Here is a 27,029-nt window from a genome sequence, read left to right on the forward strand (position 1 = left end):
TTGTAATAAAATAAGGGAAAGTAGAGCTCACACAGAAAGATTTAAGTGTTCATTGTTCAGGCACACTGTTTGAGAATGGAACAGCAGAGAAATAACTTTAAGGTGGTTTAATGAATCCTCTGCCAGGCAACTAATTTTGAATTGTAGAGTAGTCATTTTGATGTAAAATCTACATTCACTGTTATGAAAATCCACCAGTATCGTAAAAGTTAAAGTCTCAAACATGCCACCAATGAAAATATTTCTAAGTTCTTCAAACATGACTCTTAGGCCCTACAATGTTGCTCACAAATCTTACTAACTCTGCAACAGTGTAACTGCCAACAGCCAGCCTTGCTCAAATGGCCGAGTGACCAAACAGCCCTGCTTCCTTCTGAACTCACCCTTGTATAGATTCAGTCATGTGACAACTACTCTACCCAGTACAAACATTTAAAGAAAGAACACTGTCTTGGTTAATGATAATAATTCGCCATATAAATGCAAAACAACATATAAACAAATATTCTTGGTCATTTTTTCATCTGTTACTGGGGATGATTCAGCTCATTTCATGTACATATTATAGTTTAACAGCAATTTGTCACAATTATCATTACTACTCAAACTATACACTATCCAGAAAATTTATATGTACAAGTCAAGCAATAGGTTGGGTAACACATTAGGATGTTTGCTTGTTTTGTATGGTTTATTTCTGTGGAGTTCTTTACTAATGGCATGTTTATTGCAAAAAATATGAACAACCACATATTGGAACTTCCTGGAAGATTAAATCATGGAACCACATATTTGTTGAGTTGTGCTTATCTTGTATCTGGTGTAGTAAGCTTTTATTAAAGCTATCAGAAGCATTTTTTCTGAACTCTCTGTACACATTATGAGTTTTATAAACATTAAAGTAATCATTGCTAATAACTTTTAAGCCAGACATCACATTATCCTGACCTGTCCTACATTTTTTGTGCAAAATATGTACCTAAACATGATTTACAGGACCAATGAAGAAATACAAATACAAATAAACATGTCATCTCATTGCTCTGCTTAATTAGGTATGTTAATTTTTGTGCTAGCATATCTGGAAGCTATATTCCTAATTTCCTGTCAATTTAAGCATTTTGCCATACACATGTAGCCATTTTCTTCTATCATGGTACATTTCCAGTAGGTGAGCATTAGTTACAGAACATACACCCCTCTCATGTGGATTTTTCCAGCTACTGACACATCCTTACCTGCTGCTTGCATAGCCCAAGTCTCACTGCCTCACACCTGCTCTCACATGTGTCATCCTTTAAAGCTCATAACAGATGACACAGCATCCAAACTGTCGAAACATGTGACACTTTTGCCAATTATTTTGCGAAGACATAGGACATTTCTCTTTGTATAAGGTTGGGGAGGTAATTTCATTCTGTGAAGGCTTGAGTCAGATGCTTGACATATTTTAAGATGATGCCCACATGGCACCATCCTATGTTAACTCATTCATGGACCATGTAGAGGAATCCTTACTACCCTCACAGAATCCCAAAACCCTAGTCTGTGGGTGGGTATACCCTGTCCACATTCTTCCAGAACCTCAACACAATTGTTTCACCTGCCTTCCTTGGCCCAACAAGCCACCTTCCTCAACGTTGACCTCCATCTCAAAGATGGTTAAATCATTACCTCCATCCACATCAAACCTATCAGACACCAACAACACCTCCGCTTTGACAGCAGCCACCTATTCCCCACCAACAGGTCCCTTCCATACAGCCTAGCCGCTCATGGTCGTGACTCATATAGTGATGAACCGCCCGTCTGCAAATATGCCAAGGGCCTCACTGAGACCTTCACAGACAGAAATTACCCTCCCATATTACCCAGAAAGACATCCCCCATGTCTTGTCCCACCAGTCATCTACAGTCCCCCACATACCCACTGTCCAACCAAATAGGAGTGGCCCTCCCATGTGTCAGTACTGCCCACAACAGGAGCAACTGAATCACACTCTCCACCAAGGTTTTGATTACCTCTTGTCACACCCTGAAATGATAAACATCCTCCCATCTAACCCAGTATCCTCCCCATCCCTCCCATAGTGGTATTTCATTGCCCACCAAACCTATACATCTTTGTGCGTCCCTATTATACCTCTGCTCGCAACCTCTTGCACCATGGCTCATATTCCTGCAATAGACCTAGATGCAAGACCTGTCCCATACAGCCTCCCACTACCACCTACTCCTGTCCTGTCATGACATCTTCTACCACTTCAGAGGCAGGGCCATCTGTGAAAACAGCCATGTGATCTACCAACTTAGTTGTAACTACATGGGCAGTCTACAAGGGCATGATGATTAACAGGCTGCCTATGTGCATGGATGGACACTGACAAACAAAGGCCAAGAGACAGCTGGACCACTCGGTTGCTAACATCCTACCTAACATGATGTGCATTACTTCAGTGACTGCTTCACAGAGTGGGCCTATGTATTCTTCCCATCAACTCCAGATTTTCTGAACTTGTAGTATATCCTTCATTCTCATAACTCCATAGGCCTCAACCTTTGGTTTTCTCTGTCATTCACCTGTCTACCCCTTCCTTGCTCACAATCAGTCCTACACACACCTCCTATCCTGTCAGGGCACCTACGTAGTCCTTTCTCTTTCTCTACTTCTCTGCTATTGGTCTGTCCCCTCCTCCCCCCAATCCCTCTCCCCACACTCCTCCGCGAATATAGTCTCCTGGTGCTGCACCTTGTAGCCCACAATTCTGTCCCCACATGCTCCCACAAGGGGCAGCACTAGCACAGCCCCCCCACATCTGACCTGTTATCCAACCTGCCCCTCACACCACACCTCTTCTGTACCACCAGTACCCTACACAGCAAAAATTGCTGGTCACCTCAGACACAGTTACAGTCAGGTTTTGTCTACTTGCAATCAAATGTTTCAAATGGCTCTGAGCACTATGCGACTTAACTTCTGAGGTCATCAGTCCCCTAGAACTTAGAACTACTTAAACCTAACTAACCTAGGGATATCACACACATCCATGCCCGAGGCAGAATTCGAACCTGTGACTGCAGCGTGTCTACCTACGATGAAGGACTTAGTCCAACATGTGGATAATATCTAGTGGTCATTTTCACTGTGTCTGCCACTCAGTGTCTCCTCTGTATGGTGAATGGCAAACTATACTTTTCATATTTTTGTTATTCCATCCTGGATTTTCTGAAGTTTATATACATCTAATAGATGCAACATTACAATACTCTTACATTTCCCCTTGCCTAATTTGGCTATAACTATGTTATGAGAAAGCATTCACCTAAGTTACTACTTACTTAAAATTGTGAAGGTACATTAAAGGAATCATTCCTTCAAAAAAATTATTATAAAGGAATAAAAGACAAAAATTTTGTATTTTTATATTTGAAATTTGTTGCTTTCAGTGGTATTAACATTAAAACTTTGTGTTAATTATAAAGAAACATGAACACTTTACTATAAAATGTCCAGGAGAAATCAAAGTTGCTTTTGCCACATCATGTTTAACTATACAATTTTTGTTCTCAGGATGGCATTATGGCAAGACATTTGGATTGCTGGGAACAATGGATAATGAGCCAATAAATGATTTCTTAACTTCATATGGAAAGGTGGAAACTGATGTAGAAAGGTTTACCCAAAGTTGGATTCTAGAACCTCACAAATGCAGTTCAGATAAGAACTTTGCAATAGATATAGCACAGCCAAATGAAAAATTAAGAAACTTGTGCCAGGCATTTTTTAAAAGTAAATCTTCTCAGTTCAGCACTTGTTTCACCATGGTAAGAGGAAAATTGTAGTTTATTGATATATGGATACATGTTTTAAGTTTTCAAGGAATATTGAGTCCTAGATGGTAGATACAACATATTACATAGTAGTGGGCTAATTACTAGGAAAAAAAATAAGTCTATTTAGAAGAAATAAAAGAACAGTTGCTGATTATGTTAGGTACAAAGCGATAACTTGGTTGAGTTTTAGATATGTTTTTAGCTTCATAGTTGATGTGCCTTTCAAATAACAAATATTTCCAGGTGTATTAGAAAAATGCATGAATTTCTAACCCAAAACTTGCAGGCATATTAAAACTGTGTGCTGACCTGGACTATAACCTAGGACATTTGATTTTTGTGAGCAAGTGCCCTACCAACCGAACTTTCCAAGCACCACTCACTACCTACACTATACTTCCGCCAGTACCTCTTCCTATACTGCCTAAACTTCACAGAAGTTCTTCTGCATTCCTTGCAGAACTAGCACTTCTGGAAGAAAGGATATTGTGAAGAAATATCTTAGTCACAACCTAGGGAATTGTTTCCATTATGAATGTTCACTTTGCATTGGTGTGTCTCCTACAAGGGGCATTCAAAAAGAAATGAGCCAGAGACATAATTACAGAGACCAGTATCTGTGTGTTAGAAGTATTGATCCTGGCTGTTGAGAGACTTGTTCCACTGTGATACAAGGTGGTGAATGACTGCGATGTTAACTAGCTCTGCACGTACAGCTGGATGTCATCATCCAAGGTGAATCAAAAGGTTATGCTGACATTCTTCTTTGACCAAGATGGCCCCCTTCTGATTCACTTCCTGCAGCACCGGACAACAGTGAATGCCCAGCATTACTCGCAAACCTTGACCACCCTTCACCAAGTGATCAAATCAAAACATCCAGGCAATCTCACCCATGGGGTCATTCTGCTCCATGACAATGCAGAGCCTCTTACAGCCAACACAATCGCAGCACTCCCGCAGAAATTCAAATAGGAGGTTCTCAGCCACCCTCCATACAGTCTGGACCTCTCTCCTTGTGATTATACCATTTTTGGTCCCCTTTAAAAGGCGGCGGCAAATGATTCACCTCGGACGACGACATCCAGCGGTATGAACGGAACTGGTTAACATCTCAGCCCCGGGAATTTTATGAGACAGCCATTCACCGCCATGTGTCGCAGTGGGACAAATTTCTCAACAGCCAGGGTCAGTACTTCTAACATACTGCTACTGGTTTATGTAATTATGCTTGTGGCTCATTTCTTTTTGAATGCCCCATACAATTTAAAATGAGCTGGGTTATTAAAACTCTGTGTTGGACCTGGACTCATACCTGGAGCCTTTACCTTTTGCAGGCAAGTACTGTACCAAATGACCTATGCAGTGACCGTATGTTCTTCCATGAGTGCTAGACCCATGATGTATGAGGAGAATTTTTATGAATTTTTGGGATGTAGCAGAGAGATATTGGCAGAAATGAAGTTGTGAGTGCGGGTCATGTGTCATGGTGGGATAGCTCAGTTGGCAGAGCACTTGCCCACAAAAGGCAAAGATCACAGTTTCAATTCCTGGTTGAGCAGACAGTTTTGATCTAACAGAAAATTAAAATCAGCACACAGTCTGCTGCAGAGTTAAAATTCATTCTGCAATATCTAATCTGTCTTTCATATGTTAAAGGTGACAGGTTCTGTGAATCAGAGCAATGACACAGAGCTGCTAGGACTCAAGAAACTGATATCCACTAGTTACCACTTGTGAAGCCTCAGGATTTTGCTGGCTTAGTGTTAGCGACAGAGTGTATGCTAAGCATCTGACATTCACAGGTTGACATTGGTAACTCCTATATTCTGAATGTTATCAAAGCCATTTTAGAGTCAGTGAATTGCAGTTGTTTTCAAGGCTGATAAAGGTGTTACATGTTGTAAGAATGACAGCAACTGTTTGTCCAGGTGTCCTAGGATTTAAAACAATGGGAAAGACACTAGGAGTCAAAAGGAAAGAGAAATGTGAAGAAAATGAAGAGAAACTGGAAAGTGTTTTCCTACCAACTCTTATAGTCAGCACATAACTGGAGAAAGTTGCTGCTCACAGTTTCATTCCTTTCATTATGTACATGAATAATCAGGGAAATAAAAACCTATTCCCTGTGTGATATGGTGCTGTTATACTAGGTCAAATGGTTTCCATAATATCTTGTCAGTGTCATCTGAGATCCACCCAAAACAAGTTATTATTATGAATACTGTGACTGTTTGTCATCTCTATGATAAAAATATGGCTGACTATGAAGTCATGTTATTCAGTTTTTGAACTCTCAGAAGTTTAAACCTGCAGAAATTTACTGTCAAGTAAGGATGTCATATGGTATACAGTACTGAATGAAGAGAAATAGAGGAAGCCGTATGAAATTTTCAACAATGGACAGACAAATGCACACAGTGGAATTCAGTCCAGATCTCTGCCACTCATCACCAATGACTGGAAGAATAAATTGAATAAAGGAATTGTGGAAGACAGATATGTAACTCTAGATGCATCACACATTTCTTTCTCAAATATATTTTGTTCTTTGCTTGTTTAAATTGGGGCCATTCGTCTCAGGTACAGTAAAATTTATGAACGGTGGGTTCCCTGCAGCTGAGTGACAAACACAAGAGACACTGAAAGCTGCATCACTGACATTTTTGACATGGTATAATGTAGATGGAAATGCCTTTCTTGATAAAATTTTTGCTGGTGATGAAATACTGTATGAGCATCTCACTTCACACCAAAGACCAAGTATCAGTCACTCAAATGGCATCAACTCTCATTACCTAAGAAATAAACTGCTCCGAAAACAAAAACAGAAGGAAACTTTTTTTTTTTTTTCCAGATTGTAAGGGTGCTCCCTTGGTGGATTTCATGCAAAAAGCACTATAACCATTGCAGGTCAAATTTTGATATACTAAGGCAACTACAATGAAGATTCCAAAATTGTAGACATAGTATGCTTTCTACAGTGTTGTGCTTCTCCACATCGATGCCTTGCTTCATCATGCTGCTGCAACCATACACTTGTTAAATCAATCTGTGTGGAAAATTTTGACCTGGGTGTTGGTTCTAGTGATTTTTATCTTTCACAAAACTCAAGGGCAAGAAACATATTGAAACTGATGACAAAAATGCACTGAACAACTGATATAAAGGACTTGTGGCAACTGACTATGACAAAAAATGATAAAACTAATAGACAGATATGAAAAATCATTAAACAACAGAGGTGATTAAGAAAGGAACTAAAGAAAGTTCCAATTTTGCAAGTGATACATCTTTTGTTAGTAAAAAATGTGAATATTTGTTGAATGTATTAAAGCCAAATTGTTGTTATCCTCATATAGGAACAAAACCTACTTTAAGTACAGTTTACTAGATTATTTACAATTCTTCTGTCATGAGACACCCAAGCAACTTGTTATCCCTGACAAATATTGAGCACACACAGACATTTAAGCAGTCATTAGTCCCACTCTCCACACATGAATGGAATGGAAAGAAACTGTAATGACAGATACAGTGGGTAGTGCTCTCTGCCATGCACTCCACAGTGCTTTCCTGAGTGCAGATGTAAATGTAGAAACTTCCAACTCATATTCAGTGACACATGTCTTAAATTGCAATTTAATCCACAATCATTGCCAAAAAGTGCATAATAAGGAGTGTTTAAAAGTACCCAAAGATAATGTGTTGCATCCAGGTGGTTTTCTATTTTAATAAAAAAATTCAGAATGTGACCAACGATGAGATGGAGGTGTGCAAGCTCTTTATGGTACCTTGAAATGTGTGGATGTGTGTGTTTGTGTTGTCTACTATTGTAGCTATACACCTTCAATGCCAACAGATTTTGGTAACTGTATGCCAGATCTTCTGATTTATGCTGTATTGACAAGACATTAGGCAGTATAATAGGATATAGAAGTGTTATAGACGTGTGGAGACAGTCCTGTACGCCATAAAGGCAAAACAGCATATATAGTACAACGTGATGCTGATCATGTCAATGTATGGAATTATCCGAAGAATTTATAAGCATACTAGAAATTTACAAATGCAGCTACACCACAATAGCATTACACAATTAATAACACAGCACTCATCAGACATATATATGCATTTGTACTCACCAACCCACTCACTCCGTATCTTTACTTTTCTTTTGCGTGGCTTCATTATGCAGTGTACTTGAAGGTTAATTTTTTTATTTACACCACTTCCACCAGTTCTTGCTTTTCAAGTTGCATTTGAGCAGATTTTTGTGTTCTTGTATGTGCCAATACAAACAGACAGAAGCATTCTAAATGTAACTCAATATAAAAGGCCTAGTGGTAGTGTGTATAATTGGTATGACCACAAGATGATTTGCACAATGTTTGTACTACCGCTATTCTTCATGTCACTACTAGAGATTACTGAAAATTGTACAAACTAGGGGTACATAACAGGAAACCAATAGTGATACATGTTGTAAGGGCTCTTCTCACACGGGTGATATAAAACTTACTGGAGGCAAGATATTTTCTGCAAGACATTCATATTCAGTTTTGACATTAATAAGATATAGAGGAACTCTATTTATCCACATTATGTATTTATTGTAAAGGTGGCTAAATGAAGTACTAGAGCCTCATTTCACTTGTGCAAATTTTCCTTTTTAAATAATTTGTTTTCCTTGGTCAGAGTACTATGCCCTGTACAAAGTTCCCAGTTCATCAGATCGCCCTGCATGTGATTCTCTTTTATGGAATACATGTATATGCTTCAAGAAGCTTATATTATCATTTTAGTGTGGAAATATTTTTTATACAATTTAGAGGTGCTCATTTTGACTGATATCTGAATAAAATTACAGGTTGATCCAACACCATTCTGGAATATGTGCACAAACAGTGACCCAGTGAATGAAAATGAGGCCTGTGCAACTGCAATTGCATATATGCAGGCTTGTCTGCTGGAACACACCCCATTAAGAATTCCAGATACATGTGTAAAGTGAGTTATTGTCATTAAGGATTCAATACTATCTCAGAGCTATGTTACAGTATAGTTACATTCCCACTGTTCAAAAGTTTTTGAATTTTACTTTTGTCTTTCATGCATAAATGCTCCTCTTGAGACTTCATGTCATGTTCTAGTTTAAAAGGAACTGTTTTTAATTAATATACACAATATAGGAAACCATTCTGTACATGGGCTCCAGTTCTGTAGTTTAAGGGCGGAAAGGTGTCAAAATTGTGCATTGTTATTTTCAACAGTCCATCAACAAAAGTAATTTCAAATTTTTATACTGAAACTAGGAACATTCTGTATGCTACACTTCTGTTGTTTTAAGAAGGTTCTTGCAATAACTGAGTTAGTGTGATTGTAATCATACAAATCATGCAAATGATGCAAACTCCTGAGCAGTGTCATAGAACTACCATTTAATATCAGTGTAACTCTGAACAGAGTGACCCGTTTAGTAGATAATAATAACTAGCACAGATTCTACAAACATTAATCACACAAAACACAATTCATGCTTGTAACGTGATGTTCTAAAGGCACAGACAAAGTGAAAGTTTCTTCGTTTGCCAAAATCCTGTAACTCATGACCAATTAAATATCTATTAAAGAGAATATATCGATATCTCAGTTCTTCATTGCCAGAGTGTCCCATATTATCTTTGAGGGAAAGCAAACAGTAGACACAGAAATAACTTTCAGTGTGAATATCTGGCAGATTAACACTGTGTGCTAGACCAACATTCAGACCGAGAAGCTTGCATTTCACAAGAAATGCTCTTACTGTCTGAGTTATCACAATCTACCCTCACAGCTTTACATCTGCCAGTACCTCACTCCTACCTACCACAGAAGCTCTCCTGCTTTCAAAACTTCACAAAAGCTCTCCTGTATGTCTAGTGAGACTAAGGCTACATTTATGCTCCAACTTCACTGCCAGCATGTCACTGCTTGGTGCAAGCACATTGCAATTCGCCAGGAGTATTAACCTAGCAACTGTTCACATTGAGCTACTTGCAGTGATGTGACGCACAAACAATATTCTCCGTGCCATCTGATGATGGTAATGGTGATTTTGTCACAACAAAAATGTGGTTGTTGGCAAGGAGATATGGGCTGCATCCTTTGCATGCAGAACATCCACAATGTATATACTTTTGCCTGTTCTAAATGTAGCTCAAAAATTAGCCAGAACACTTTTTCAGACAGTTAAAATTGTTAAAAAAAATTCTTGTTTATTTTAAATAATATTGTAACAGAAATAGCTAAACATATGAATGTTCTGCCCAAAGTATTATTAACGCAACTTCTGTGGAAGACTGTTTGGTAAGTCTATTCACTCTGAGGCAGTATTTCCTTTTTTATACACATTTACTTTTCATACTACTTCACCTCATGTAGATTTTTGATCCAAAATTTTTCCAAATAATAACAATAACCTAAGTGAAATGGAGGAGGTAATTTTGAAAAATTCTTACGCCTAATATTATCCAGTAAAAAGCATTTGTGATGATCTGTATGCGATGATCTGTATGCCTCTGATACTAGGTAACTGTGTGTTCAAAAATGGTTGAAATGAGTGCCTGTTTAAAAACGTTACTTGTAGCTCTCATTCATGAAATTATCTCATAGGCTCACAATGAACATAACTGTCTGCATACGGTGGAATCATTAGTATGACACTGCAGAAGTGCAATTAGTATACAAAGGAGATTGCTTACTAAGCACATGTGTGTCCCATTTTAGAATATTGCTCAAGTGTGTAGAGTCACCACCTCCTATAGAAAGACAACCTGTGTGCCCATCTGTGATGTCACATACATGGTGTCCCAAATTATATAATTTGGGACCATCTTTCTCAGTAACTATTCTTATGACGTTTGTTACCATTCCAATGCCTAGCGTGCCAATACTAATCCACTTTCACAGTTACTGGGAGTGCCTGATCTGGGGTTTGATCAGCTGGAGACTCTCATCTTCACATTGGATGATTAATTGTAGCAAATCCTGTCAGATTTTCAGTTGACAGCACAAGAGGTCATGTTCACCATGGCTGCTGACCTGCTTTTCCAGAAAATCATTTCAGTGGTCCAGATGAGTCCCCAGAGTGTGTCTCTTCAGATGCCGATCCAGTGTGGCATGCGTATTTTCAACTCAATGTTGTGCAGGGAATCCTCATGCTTGCCACAGAAGAGCATTGCTGTTGAGTGGCTGCCACCAGGTGTTGTGTCCTCACATTCTCCAGTTGCTGTATGCTTTCCCCTGGGATATGACAAAATAAAGCCATTGGTGTGATGTCATGTCTACTGACTCATTGATCATTACATTGAACACTTGGTGCAGGCTTGCTGAACCAGGCTGCACTACTGTGCCAGTTCCTTCCTTAGTCAGACCCAGAGTCCTTGTCCTGTCCTTGGGACAGCGTGCATAATGATTTTGTGGGTCCATTTTTGAGCAGCATGTGGTTGTTGGTGGTCAGTGTGCTGGCAAAATTCACATACCACTTGGCTAAGCTCTCGTCCACATTATCAACAGCCACTAGTTGCCTGTTGTCAGTTACTTTTTTCCATTGAGGAATCCCTAGGACCCTCACGACCAATACTAGTAGGCAATTTTTATCACTGGAGTCTTGAAGACTTTAGCATCTTCAGTGGTATTCAAACAGTGACTACCATCCCATTTCACCCAACTTCTAACTCAGAGATGGTGTGCTTCGTGCGTACATTCGAGACTCATGTGAAGATGTCTGTTCATGCCTCTTCCCACATTGATGTATTGTTGAGTTGTCTGTCTATGTACTGGGCAATGCCAGTCAGTGGGTGCAGCTCAGTCTGACAGAACGTCTACATGGGCACCAGCCCCAGGTCCACCTGGATTTGTTGCACCCTGAGTCACATGCCACTGACCACCATGGCTCGCTGCATTTTCCTCCTGGGCTGCCATGTGGGCCTGGACCTATGGCAGTGACTGGGGTAGCTGCTAAGGGTTGTGGTGGGCCACAAAATGTCTGCAGTTTTTTTATGGTTAATGTTGGTGGAGAGCAGCTGACACATGATGCCAATTAGTTGCCAATCAGCTGAGTTTCAGGGACAATCACAATGTTGTTCTTTGAGCAGGACCACACTTGCAGCAGTGTACCTCATCTTTGCCACCCCCTCCATGCCCTCCACCATCCTCCCTTTGCCTGCAGTCTCGAGTCCAAGCACAGCTCATGCCTTCACCTGCCATGGTGGAGCCCATGGATTTTGACCCCCTCCCCCTGCTCCTTCCCTTCTGCTTCCTCACCCCTTTCATTGATGGAGGTGGTATTGTCCCTACTGCCATCCTCTGCCTCCATGTCCTTTCACCCCTCCAGTGGAGCCAGCAGCATTGGTGTTGCTTCCTTTAGTGGTCAGCCCATTGCCAGATTCTCCGGCTTTACACCAGAGGTTGTGGCCCAGGCCTAGCAATTTTCAGCATTTCATTGCCTTCTCTGGGGGAGAGATTTAGTATCCCTGCCATTAGATGTCACAGATGAAGGCAGATGAGCTGGCATTTGTAGAACAGCAGAGTAGTTCAAAAATCTAACATGGAGGGCACACACTTTGTGTCAATAGGTAGACCTTTTTACTTGGAATTAGCAGTAACCAGAGCACGCCAGTGCTCCTGCAGAGTTAGACTGCCATGACTTAGCCTTGTGATTCATACCTAAAGTTTTCAGGTGTTCAGTCATTAGCCACCTGTGCCAGCAACATGCCGAGTATATCATTGTGCATGTATCTAAAAGGGTTCAGGTTCTCCATGTCCCATGGTTCAGTTCACATGGAAAGTTCATTCCACAACAGGGTTCTGTTCCCTGTTTGTTACCAAATCACCATCAGCCTGTGTAGTATCCATGGTAACCATGTTGAGTAGCAGCAGTGTCACACCTTCTGCAGATTCTAAAGAGTCATTACTGGCTTCAGCAGTACATTGGCCATCTTTAGACTCTATATGTCTTAGACGGTATTTAGTAAACTAAGTGCTGTCATACTAAAGCTAAGAAAAGTATTGTTCATAGATTTAGTATCATAATGCCTGTAGATTATTGTGCAGAGAACACAATTAATTATCCTGATGAACCCTATACAGAGATTTCACTACAGTACATAGACTCATTCTGGTTACTTGGTCACTTAGGTGTACACTATCCTTTTTGAGCATTGTTTATCATTCTTGAAACTACATTTCACTCCTTATATAGACTACGGCTTGTAAATACTGAGAATGATCTATCAATCCTTCTCTATTTAGTCATATCCTACTGCTGGCTGCTCTAATAAACAAAGCAGTATCTGTTTAAATATAGCTTTCGAAGCTGATAACTGGTTTCTGCATTATGTCTCATGATGTGTTATTGAAGCTTGTTAAGCAGCTTCCAGGTCTTAAATTGAGTGATACTGTATTTTTATTGTGTTTTTACATTCATTGCAAATATCAAATATTGCAAAGCACCTGTAGCTCATGTATAACTAATTTCATTATAGCCTTTGTTTTTCTTGTCTGACATTATATTTTTCAGCTTACTTATTGTGTGGTACCTTTCAGCTGAATTCTGTTATGAAGCTGTGAATGTGAAATGACAAACAAAGCATTCAGAGTTACTAAATGTCCTAATGGTTTCTCTCGTATTTCAACACATTCCACCAGATAAACAACTAACTCAGTTACATCTATCATAGTGTTTGTTCTTGTTGAAATGAAACAATACCCTTACTTGCATCTAAGTCTTTCAGTACTCTGGAACTGTGCTACTGACAGCTGTTATTTGAAGAAAACACAATTCTCTTTCTGCGTCCCTTGATGATATGTCATGTTCATTTCTAAATAAACTGAAGTATGCAGTTAAAATGACAAGAATATGAAAAGTAGGTAATATGATAATTCACTTGACACCAATGCCAGAAGGTCAACATTCAGTGTGAGATTTTTATGGCAAAGTTTCCTTACTTAGAAGCCAAATGTAAAATGAAAGAAGTCTCAAGGTCCAAAGGTGGTCAAGGCTATTGAAGGAGGGGCAAGCCTGTCAGATTAGGAATCAACATAGAGATGCATTAGAAGAGACACTGCATGCAAGCACTGGAATTCATGGAATAGGGGGCAACATCCAGATATTTATAATCCTTACATGAACTGAGAGTTTTGACAAGACAAGAAACTGAACAGGTTAGCAAATGAATATAAAGTTGGTTATCTGTTGAATTTCTCCTTGTTTCCTTCTTCTTTCTCTTTTCTGTTGCAACAGCTTGTCTTTTCTTACGATGATTCCTCATTCTCAAACCTAATTAAGGCATCAGCACACATTCCCAGTTTTGGTATGAATGTCTGTTTTCAGCCTTATATTATTAACTTTGCCCATTCCATTCTGTCCTTTGTGTTATCTTCCTGCATTACTTTTCTTTCTTATTCTGTTGCTCTTTTTGATAATTTTTCTATTTTTTGACAGCTTTCCATCTTGTCCATTTCATTTCTCAGTACTGAATATGGGGTCCCAGAAGTTTACGATTATGTGTCATATTTTGGGAAAACTTTGCTTCATACCAATGCAGTTCCTCTAGATTAGATTTAGTGCACCATGAAAAATTGAATACGCTTTTCATGCTGCATTCTCATTTGTAATAAATGAGAATGTCAATAACAGACAACCATGCCTTTGTAACTGGCAGTCAGCTTCACTGAACTTTAGAAATCCCTCAAGACTTGTGGATGATTTTCAAGTTGTATTTGGCAATGACACTGTACTTATTATCTCACTGTTTTAAATTAAATATATAACTGTATTACACATGTAATTAATATATTTATTTTTCAAATGTGTGTGTATTCATTAAATATCAAAAACAACTACATTATGTTCCTGTTGAACATGTAAAGCAAGCTGTATGGAATCGTGCGAAAATTTTAAATTATTTTTTTCCAATTATTGTAAAACTTACTGATCTCATGACAGTATTTATTGTCTCAGTTTCAACATTTAATACGTTTTGGAACTTATTTCCATTCATGTACCTCAGATTTAAAATCTACTCTTATGAAACTTTCAGAAAGTGTTCTTGGTACTCTTATTTTACATCCAAGCTTCTGAAGATGTCAGAACTTTTTGAAATCTTTGGAGACTATTATTATTAATCAATTAATTGAATCATTCTTTGTCCAGGTGTGTCTTACCAAATGGGACAAATCTTGTGGAAGGAGATTTTCTACAGCTGAATGGAACCTCTATTCCCCATTCCACAGATATAGTCTTTATTGTTGAAGCTTCAGAGTGTAATAAAAATATCAGGGAAAATCGAAATATAGATTTGTTGATATCCGCATTGTCAAAAGAATTAACTGATAATGGATTTGTATCAAACAGGTAAAAAGAAGTAAATAGTCTCTATTTTAACACTGCAGCCACATATTTATTTTTAAAGTTGTGTTTATTGATTCTTGTTATCAGTAATGTAAATTAACATATACTTACCTGTAAAGTATGTTTCTTTGTTATTGAGAAAAAATTGTTAAATTGAAAGCCAAAGAAAATGTGGAGACATTGGTCCTCAGTAGAAGATATGCATATAATGATGCTAATGAATGAGCTAGATTTGACAAACATAAGTTACAAACTTAAAGATATTTATGGTCTGTCAGAGGCTACATTTTACAATCAAAATAATCTTGCTGCCACAAAAATATATCAATGTTACACAAGCTTCACCCAGTACTTATTATTACTTCAGTTGTAATTGTAATTTTATTTATCCTGTTGATCATACGTTGTGTGCAGAGAATCACATGATGATATAGGACAAGTTAAAAATGGAGATGAGATGATAGATGGGTAAAATGAGTATGACAGTGATCTTATGATGATACAAATGTTCACATAATACATGTGTAATCCCAAGGACAGAAAAGTGTATAGGTGGATATTTCGTGAAAAATCAAGAATTGCACACTATTTCTAAATAAGTTCACATTATTAAGGGAAAGAAACTATAAGCAAGTAACATGGAAATAAAAATCCATTACTATAGTAAAACAGTAAAGATGACATACTTCCGCATTAAGGTGTTTGGGTTTACATACAAAGTACAGAACATGGACAAAACAAATTTTTATATTTCAAAATATTCATCCATACTATAACAATACTTTGCAATAAATATTTATGGACAGCAGTTTTAAATTTTGAGGTGTCTTTTTATTTTTGTAATGTTATAAGGTAGCTTATCGCAGAGTCTGCTCCCTGTTTGCAGTAGTCCATTCTGTTTTAGTGTTGTGTATTTATGTTGAACATACTGCTTTCTCCATGTGTTGCACAGATGGATACTCCGGTTAGTCAATAAAAGACTGTTGCTATTTCTTAAACAATATTATTATTGTAAGATATTTAGACATGGTTGTGGAAGGATGAGAAGTTCCTTAAATAAGGTCTCGTGTGAGCTTCTGGTGGTAGCATTTTCTATTGCTCTTAAAATTCTCTTTTGGCATATAAAACAACTTTTGCTGGCAGATGCATTTCCCCAAAAGATTATTTCACATTACAGTAGAGATTCTACCTGGGCAAAGTATACATTTTTTAGTGTTTCTTTCAAGGTACAACCAGAAAGAATTTTGACAGTATAACACATGGTATTCAATTTATTTGTGCATTTTGCATGTTGGATCCATCTTAGATCTTTTTGGATTCATATGCCAAGAAATTTTGTAGAGCTTACATTTTCAAGGGTTCTGGTGAACATCTCTATATCTGATGTTAGTGGACAATTATTTTGCATGGTGTGTAAGTGCATTGTAACTGTTTTTTCTATGTTTATTACTAAATTGTTAAAATATGGGTGGTACACTTTTTAATCTCGTGCATTCTGGCCCTTCCTTTTATTATCACATTTGTGTCATCTGCAAATTTTATGTAATTATGGTGTGAATTGGTCAGTTCCAAGTCATTTGGAAAGAGTAGAAACAGAATTGGTGCTAGAATTGAGCCTTGTGGTACACTGTACTTAATGTTCTGCTTTTTTGAGCAGTAGGACTTTATCTTGTTCCCTTCTTGGATAGCAAACTCAACTACTTGCTCTCTATTTTGGAGATTAAATTTGATCCATTCATAGGTTGGGCCCCTAATACCTTCAGCTTCAAGTTTCTTAAGCAAAATGTTGTGATTGATGACAATGAATGATCAGTGTCTGGAACTTCTGAAGAGCGACATGCGCACAGTCATCTTTCTTGTAATACAGCTTTACAAGCAGAGCACGATCCTGCATTGAGACAGACATGGTGAATGTCACAGATGCGAAAGGAGGAAAAGCCATGAACCCAGCATCTTTATACCAACTTCAATGGGTCATGCACATGACAGGTGTTTTCATTTACGTATTCTGACACATACGGCTCCATCTATTGATCAATTTTCACACTATTTTTTTTCTTCTGCAATACGTTTTCTCCCTTATCCAATAATATTTCTTTGCAATTTGACATCATTCTGATCCATGGTCTTATTTCTACAGCATTTTGAAAGTTTAACTCTAATTATAATTGCCCTGTATATTGTCATCACCATGTACTGTGGACTCCATGCATATAATTTCAACAGTTGTGTGAGTAGTTTAAAATTATTTTAATTTCTTGTGTTCTAAGTGTGGTTGAAATGATTCTCCTCAAATAATATTTGACTGCTGTGTAAGAAGATTGATGATGATGATGAGTCCCATACTTCTTTACAGAGCATAGGGGAGCGACGCGGGAGAACCGCGCCGCCTTACTAGGCAAGGTCCTAGTGGAGGTGGTTTGCCATTGCCTTCCTCAGTAAGAAGATTATATTTTCATAAATGTATATGGAGGGAACAGTTAGGATTTGTAATGTCCAAACTAATGGGCAACAAGACCCTGTTTGCTGTGCAGTACAGATACGAGCGTCACTCCAAAAGAAATGCACACTATTTTTGTAAAAATACAGTTTTCATTCTGCATGTGTGAAAGTTTTACAGTGTGTAGATACATCCTTCACGACCGAGCGAGGTGGCGCAGTGGTTAGCACACTGGACTCGCATTCGGGAGGACGACGGTTCAATCCCATCTCCGGCCATCCTGATTTAGGTTTTCCGTGATTTCCCTAAATCGTTTCAGGCAAATGCCGGGATGGTTCCTTTGAAAGGGCACGGCCGATTTCCTTCCCAATCCTTCCCTAACCCGAGCTTGCGCTCCGTCTCTAATGACCTCGTTGTCGATGGGACGTTAAACACTAACCACCACCACCACATCCTTCACGCTTGTTTTCAAACTTAATTCAAACTGTTCCCGTGAGTGGCACCGTCACAGCATTTCTTCAAGATTGTAGCAGCCATCTAGACGTTTGTCAGAAGCAACATGCTGTCATAGAATTCCTGTGCTGTGAAAACGAGACAGTGGGAAACACCCACAAGAGGTTGAAAAAGGTGTATGGAGATGCTGCTGTCAATCGCAGTACAGTTAGTTGGTGGGCAAGCAGGTTACATGGTGGAAGTGGGTATGGCAATATTGAGGATTCTCCTCACAGTGGCAGGCCTCGTACTGCACACACTCCACACAATGTGCAGAGAGTTATTGAATTGGTGACTGCTGACAGACGCATCACAGTGAACGAATGTCACACTACATTAGGATAGGGGACGGAAGTGTTTGCAGAATACTGAAAGTGTTGGCTCCCTTGTGTTCGCTGCCAAACAGTGGCTCCAACAGGTTGGTCCAGAATTTAACTGTGTGGGTGTACAGGAGCTGGTTGCAAGATGGCGTAAGGCAGTTGAGAGGGATGGAAATTATGTGGAGAAATGAAAATATTGTTCCTAAAGGATGTATTTACACACTGTAAAACTTTCAAACAATAGAATAAAAGATGTATTTAATTGAAAATAGTTTGCATTTCTTTTGGAGTGACCCTCATATATCGAAAAATTTTCTTTTGCGGTTCCAGTATTCAAGATCACTGTTTCAATTTCCCCAGAATATTATCCCATATCTAATGACAGATTCAAAATTTTGCATGTACTCTAGTCAGTGGAATTTGTTAGTATTTGCATTCCAAATGTGAAACTTGTTACTTTATTTGATAGGAAGTCAATATGTGTATTCCAGCTTAAGTTCTTGTCCGCATTTAGTCCCAGGAATTTAACCATATCAACTTCTTTCATAAGTTGATTGTTATATTGTATTTTGAGTTCCACGAATTTTGAATGTTTGGTTTTGAAATGGACCAAGTTTCAACCCATTTAACTAGAACCAGTGTGATTACAATGGAGCTCATAATTTTTTGTGCATTGTCATCTTCAATAATCTGGAAACAGAACCGAAGAGGAATTTTTATTTATGGGTAAGTCATTTACGTAGAATAGGAACAGGATTGGCCCCAAAATGGAGCTTTGAGGCACACCTTGTGATACTGTACTCCATTGAGAATAATAATTCACTGCATCTGAGATTATAGTTATCCTTTGTTTTTTGTTGTGTAAGTATGATGTTAGCCAGTTTAGAGCATTGTTCTTAATCCTGTATATGTTTAATTTGTAGATAAGCAAGTCATGGTTGATGGAATCAACTGCTTTTGTGAGATCACAGAAGATACCTGCAACTTACTCCTCTGACCCAGTGATTTACATATCTTTTCAATAAAATTATTCACTGTATCCAGAGTGTTTTTTCCTGGTTTAAATCCAGGCTGGTTACTTATAATAATATCTTTCTCACAAGAAAATTTTTCATCTGATTTGCAGCTACTTTCTCTAACACTTTGGTCAGAACTGGAAGAATAGAAATGGGGTGATAGTTTCCCATGTCTTCCCTCAACACTTTCTTGAACAGAGGTCTAACTTTGGCATACTTCAAAACATTGGGAAAGCATCCCTGTTCAAAAGACTGGTTGAATATTTTAGTTTCGAGAGGTGCTATTATGCTACACACTGTTTTAATCACTTTAGTGGTATCCCATCCCACCCAGCAGAGTTTTAATTTTGTAATGGTACTATAACATTTTCCACATGCTTTATTGTGACTTTTTTAAAATCTGTAAGATACTCAGCTTCTTGGTGGAGTCCAAAGGGATTTTCTTTAATCTGCATCAACATCTGACTTTGCCACATTTATGAAGAATTCATTTAAACACTCAGATATTTGAGCCAGGTTTACAATATAGCTATCATCTACTTTAATCCTAGATAGTTCATTATTACTAACTCTAACACCTACCTATGATTTGACAACAGACCATACTGCTTTTGTTGTACTTTTATTTTGTACAATAAACTCCTTGTTCGCCATTTGTTTGGCTGCCTTCACAACTTTTTTTTTTAAAATATAGCTTTACAATGACAAACATACTCAGTAAAATGTCTGTTTTTATTATATTTCAGTTAATTGTGGAGTTTCCTCTTCCTAGCACTAGACATTTTTGTACCCTGAGTTCTCCATTTAAGTTTATTAGTCGTTTTGTTGCATGTGGTTCTAAGTTGAAGAGTTTCTTTAAATATTTCAAGAAAGCAACTTTAAAAATTGTCAGACGTTACTATTAATTGAAATACAGCTGTTGTAAGGCCATTCAACCTTTCTTAACTTATTTCTAAATACAACTGATACACATTTTTTTTCATTGAAGTTTCTTCTCATATCCCTTTTGTTATATGAAATTTCTTTCCTAATTTTTGGTAGTTCAATGAATAATGCAGAGTGGTCAGTGATTCCTAAATCTATCTAAAATTTATAAACATCTTCAAATACATAATTTGTTAGAATATTATCAATATAGGTAGTTGGCTGTGCATTTACTCTAATGGGTTGCATGAATTTTATTTTGAAGCCAAAGATTTTTATTAAGTCAGTGAGTCAGTGAATTTGGACACATCATTGCTTTCAACAATGATATTAATGTTTAAATCAGCAGTTATTACTATGTATTTCCTTTTTTCTTTACTGAGTTCTTCAAGCAGGCAATGAAATTTCACGAGAAAAGCTTTAACTGTAGCTTCCTCTGGTACTCTATAATTGGAAACTACTATGACATTTAGGTCCCTCAACTCAGTTCAGCAGCTTTCAAATATACACTCTTCAATCAGATGATTAAATCATTTATTATTTCATATTTTATATCAGAATGAATATGTATACAAGAGTTTCCATGTGATTTCTCTCATCTACAAAAGCTGTTAGCTAATTCAAAATTTTCAATTTTATTAAGAAGTTTAATATTTTCAGATGTAACCCAATGTTCATTGAGGCAAATAACTTTGATATTTCAACATTCAGATGGAATGATTTGTAATTCATCCACTTTATGACCTTGGTTGAAAAGTCAGTATTTACATGTTAGTCCATTTATAGTGCATTATGTAGGGACATTCTTTTCTAGTTATGGTCTCAAGCATACTCTTTCTTTGGGACTGTTTCAGTCCTGCCATTTTCATTGCCAAACACTGTTTCTCATCCCCATCAGTTCTTTTAAGTTTCCTCTATTTTGCAGAATTTTACATGTATCAGCAAACATTTTACTAAAAATTTTGGATTCTAACCTATTTAAATGAAGACTGTCTTTACCCAAACATTTATTGCTTAAGAATTTATTGGGATTTATGAACATAGCTCCTAGATTGTTACAGTTTTCATTTAAATCATGGTTTATTCTCCAAAATATTGATGACTGATTGATCTTCTGTAGATAATACCACTCACCAAGATTTTAGACATTCTGTAGAGGTTACAGTCAGATCGAATTATATTTCTTGTTTCACTTACAGTTTACTCTTCAGTGCTGCTTCTAAGAAAATTTGTTACATACATGGATGAAGACACCTTTGTAATTCTTCCAAGATGCCTCTGCTAAACCATCCTGTGAGCTTTATATGTTGCTAAAGTGTTTCTTCAAAGGGTGGGTCCTGATACCTGGATGAACGTCTATTGTGGAATTCAGCACTACCACGTTTTTCAGCAGAGAATCACCTATAACAAGGAATTCATTTTTTTTTCCTTCTGTTTTTCATTATTGAGACATTTTGAATTCTTTTTACTATAAGTTACACTTGTCCACTTGTATTTATTTTCGGTTCTTGAGACTCCCATATGAGTTTCTTCCCTATGGGCAGCAGCCTCATTGTTTGAGCTAACTGTATAAGTCCACCCATTTTTATGCTATTTTTGTCTATTGACTCAGCTGTTTTGCAAAAACATTTTTTCCCACACTTCAGGTCAAAATTTTCTTGCTTCTGCACTGATAATTCTGTGTTTAAAGCATCAGTGCCTCTGCAAAGCACTTTAAGAATTTCTTCCTGCAAACTCACTGTGGAAGCTAGTTTTGTGTTTCCATCCTGCAAACAGTCAAGGCATGGCCAGCGAATATCTTCACAAATAAATTTTAGGCATATTTTTGCATATCTTTCATGCAGCCACATGTTGCTCTTCACACATAGAACTCCTCATACGACCCATTTCTGACACTTTTTACACGATGCACCATTTAGCTTTCACCTATTTATGAGCATTTTGTCACTGCACTTTCCAGTGCGTGCCATCTTGACTATGTCTAGTGATGTGCTATTACCTATAAGTGATAGTCAATTTCTTTTGCAATAATGAAAATTCCTTGGTGGAGTAAAAAAAATTATATGATGAACATTCAGTACATGCTGCAGGCATTGAGTAGTGTAGGGACACACAAAGAGCATTTGGAACACAGTTTGCTATGATTTCTGTAAATATATGTGGGTGATGGTCGAGAGAGAGAGAGAGAGAGAGAGAGAGAGAGAGAGAGAGAGAGAGAGAGAATTATGGCAGCTACTTCTAACCCTCATTCAACCAAAATAAGCTTGATGTGGCTAGCAAAATAGCGGTAACTGATGGGTAAATGGAGGAATCTTTATTTTCAGAATTTTATCCCCTTTGTATATACATATATAACCATTTTCAGCTGAAAGTAAGCAGATGATCTCTACTTTCCTGCTATCCCAAGCATGTTGAGTATGGTTGGAAGTAATTTCAACATCCTCATAATCTGGGGTGCCACAACCTCTGGTGAAAACAACTGAGCTTCAAAAGGTGACAGTTGATATTTATCAAATGATTGTGGTAATAACCTAAGAAAATAGTGTTATGGACTTCTGATGGAAGGCCATCTACAGCAAGATGACAAAATAATTCCTGCATTGACTTTTTTGCTATGGTTTGCTGCGCTGTTGTCCTCAGGATATGGAGGTAGCTTGTACTGTTTGTTGTCTGAGAAAAAATGTAAACTAAGGCAACATGTAAGATGAACTGGCACTACGAGGACATATCTATAGTTGTTTTAGGGGCTCTTAGGTTGTAGAAAAGTTTACTCAGTTTCTGAGTCTCGTCAGTTGACCCTGACCTGTAGTTATCAGAGCCAGTGCCTACACAGGTGGCAGAAATTATTTTTGAGACAGGAGTTTCTAGGGTAGGTGACGGTCTTGAGACAAGAAGTTATAATGATTGAGACACTACAAGCAAATGTGCCACTGTCTGACAATAATCATTGTGGCTATATACAGGTAGTATGGCATGATGCAATCCCTGATGGCATGTATGAAACCACTGCGGTATTCTCTGGAGCAAAATTATTTTGCTGGATACACCTCAGGACTGACAAACAAAATCCTAAAAAAACACTGTATATTATTATTTATTAGGGTCAGAGGCAAACACAATACATGGTAATTGCCACTACAAGCCAATAAAAGAAAGAAGTATCAAGCTACACTACTGCTGACCTCAGAGTTGCAAGCAGGAGATCTTCTTCTGTGCAAGATGCAGAGCACAGTAGACACTCCAGTAGGTGTTACATGGTCTGTGCTTACCTGCAGTCACAGTTGGTGGTATACAGTAAATTGGGGTGAACTGGGATGGAAAATGAAAGTTTTACTGAAAATTAATATCTAAATATTGTACTATAATTTTGAAATTTTAAATACAGCATCTCTAATCCTTCCTACAGCAATGTGTTAAAAGAATGAAAATGCTCTACCATAACCCTTCTTCAAATATTAATCTGAATAGTGTTTCAAATCTCCCCAGGACTTTTACTAAGAAAAATGCATTTATACTACCTCAACTTTATATTAATTAATGCCAATTGATATTTTTAATATTACCATCCAGCTTTATTAACCATTAAATCTCTGAGTTTACAAATGCATTTATAAGACTGATGTTACAAAAGACAAACCATACCATTCATTACTTAATACAACAGTTTACATTACATGATGTCAATGCCTTCTAGAGTTTTAAATATCATTCTTCCTCATTGGAAATCAGTTTCTGTCACCTTCATCACAACTTGTGCTTTTGACACCACACACATGTCTACAATGTCAGGAAAAAAGAAGTATTCTTGTTTCTCACTGATTTTCTTCCTCGTGAAATTAACTTAAACGTCATCATGCAGCTCCATAGCCTCAATCCTTCCTACATATAATTTTGGATGGGTAGACTTTGTAACAGGAAGATTAACAAAGACAAAATCTTTTTTGTCCATTATCATTGGAGGTGTCTCATAAGGTCCAGGTCCATATTCCTCTTCAGTTGTTGTCTCAGATATTACAGTTTCTTGCTCCAAAACTTTGGGATCATCGGCTTCCTTTTCCTTGCTGTCCACTCTTATATCATTTGAAATTTCTGTCTCTTACATGACACCTTTCCCAGGGAGAACTTCCAGTTTCCTATCATGGGCTTTCTTTGGGTTGGGCATTAATAGACCCATAACGAACATCTCTCAGGTGTTCCACAAAGGTGTCAGACCAAACCTGCGTTGGGTCGCCTGTTTCATTTTCCAAACTACTGACAGGTAAGAGGGATAATACTTTTTCTGGATTGAAAGGTACAACACCAAAAGCACGAAATCCTGCAATAGCATTGTCTTCAGTTTTCTCATCCTTGTAGTGAAATGTGACATTCAATGTCTTATGGAAGTCGCTTTTAGGAAGAACACCCCTATTGCCTTTCTTCCAATCAGTCAAAGCTTTTCGCTAAGCCATCTTCATTAGGCGAAAGAATGCCATGTCTCAAGGCTGGCAGATGTGTGTTGCATTTGCGGGAGCAACAAAAATGTAATATTGTTTTCCTCGCATTGGGAGACTACAAACAAGGAAATGTGGCTTGAGAGATTCTCTCTTATCAGAACTTTGACCCCTTCAAGCCATCTTAAGAGACAGCAAAGCTAGTGTCTGAAACCAACCTTCAAATGTACTGAGGTCCAGCCATCCACTCTGGTTTCTGTTGTATGCTGTACAATTCATTCCACCTTCCATCCAGGTTGGATACAGATGAGTGGCCTTATAAACTACATAACGTGGCAGAAGATCTCCTGCAGAAGCCATCATTACAGATGTACTTGTTTTGGATGAGTCTATGATTCTATGAGGAAGTTTACATCCCCTCTTGACTAACACACTGACAGCACCAGGATCATCAGAGAAACTGGTTCCATCATAGTTGACTATGTGGCTAGGCAGAACCCCTCTCACAGTCTCCTCCAAATTCTTGAAATCGCTTGCTATGACATCTCTGTTCACTTTAACTCCAGCTCTCTTTACATTTTCACTCAAATGTACACTCAAATTATTGCGATGAAAGCAGATTTTTCACCTACTCATATCCAGGCCTCTTGTCTTCAAACCTCTTTTCCACTCTTCCCCTTTGGTCCAAATAGCTCTTTACAATATTCCTTATCTAACTTGTCATTAATGGTTGGCCCCATTCTGCGCATTTAAATAATCCACTGATTAATGTCTTCTCTTCTTCTAAGCTAAAAACAGTTTGTCCACCTATTTTCAAAGAATTTTTGTTATTTAATTTCTTTGAAAGTGTACTAGGTGGTATTCCATATTTTTTGGACGCATTCCTGACTGATAATTTACGTGCCTTGACATCACTGACAGCTTTCTGCAGGCTTGCCTTACAGTATTTTTTACAGCCAGCTGACCCAATATTATTTTTGTATATCCATGGCATGTCCAAATTCACTCTGGAAAAATATGAGTTTCTACATTTATGCCTGCAATTAATGAATAACATAATCAAATTAACCTAACTTTTCATATGTCATCACTCATAGTTGTCCTCCACATTCCATTATCAGAGAACTGTATTACAATTACCAGAGTAGTTGTGCAACAGTTTGTTTCCAGATTTTTATAAAAAAGGCAAAGTTTACACTTAAATACATATTTTTTTTAAATCACGTAACTCTTGGACACACATGCTGCAGCCAGGTGACTAGCACGAGTTTGGGGGTTCTCGTAAAGATAAGTCATTCTTAGATTATAAAAATATATAGTTTAGTATTGATTACATGGAAAGTAGGTGTATTAATGTGCCTTTTAAGCATACCATTAATGGTTTCATTTTTCTTTATGTAATAAAGCAGAAAATGCAAAAAGATTGTACATTCGTATTTTCTGTTTATGTTTTGCCGTAGCAAATCTATATAATTTTGTTTAGTTGATCTTTGCTCTCTCCAGAAATTTAACTGTAGCATACCTCTACATTATTTAACTCACATTTCCAGAAAGTAGCGTAAATTTTAAGTTGTTGTTTCAGAAACTTTCCACTGTTGTTTTTGTTTACACACAGTTGCATATAGGCCAAATTTGTGGAACCATATTTTCGTGTTTATCTGTAATTTAACTGACTTTTTCTTAATAAACAATTATGTTTATCATGAGTGAAAAGTGCTTGACTTGCTGTAGAATTGTTAGGTCAGGGCTTTTGGTGTGATGGGTGCTGTAGTTTTTTCCATGTGGGTGACTGTAGTGGCGTGGGAATAGGGGAAGTAAATGAGACTCATCAGTGGTTTTGTAGGATATGTAGTAGAGATAGGAAGATACTCGAACAAGAGGGGAAAATTTCTGCCCTTCAGGCTGAGTTAGACAAGGCCAGGGGAAATCTTGACAGGTTAAGGAGGGAGAAGGGTAAAGAGAGGTGGGAAGTGGCAACAGGCAACAGGAGAAACAGGCCTAGAACTTTGTCTTACAACTTCATGGTGAATGTGGAAATAGATTTGACCTGTTTCTTCAGTTAGAAGCTGGTGAACCTCAAACAGTTGCAGGTGTAGACAGGGCACAACAAACTTTCAACAGCAAATTGAAAAGTAAGAATGGTGGGAAATCAGTAAAGAGAAAGAAAGTGTTGTTGTT

The 27,029-nt window shown here is 37.7% G+C and overlaps 1 protein-coding gene across 1 annotated transcript in view; it reads left to right on the plus strand.

Annotated features, from left to right (window-relative positions):
* The window catches only part of LOC124555064, a 704,233-nt gene that overhangs the window by 643,632 nt on the left and 33,572 nt on the right, over positions 1 to 27,029 (plus strand). Inside the window, exons 65-67 of the mRNA XM_047128850.1 lie at positions 3,572 to 3,825; positions 8,705 to 8,844; positions 15,032 to 15,232. Coding sequence (XP_046984806.1) covers positions 3,572 to 3,825; positions 8,705 to 8,844; positions 15,032 to 15,232 — 595 coding nt within the window. The remainder of the gene's footprint in view (positions 1 to 3,571; positions 3,826 to 8,704; positions 8,845 to 15,031; positions 15,233 to 27,029) is intronic.

This window comes from Schistocerca americana, chromosome X (genome assembly GCF_021461395.2).
Source record: "Schistocerca americana isolate TAMUIC-IGC-003095 chromosome X, iqSchAmer2.1, whole genome shotgun sequence".
Classification (NCBI taxonomy): domain Eukaryota; kingdom Metazoa; phylum Arthropoda; class Insecta; order Orthoptera; family Acrididae; genus Schistocerca; species Schistocerca americana.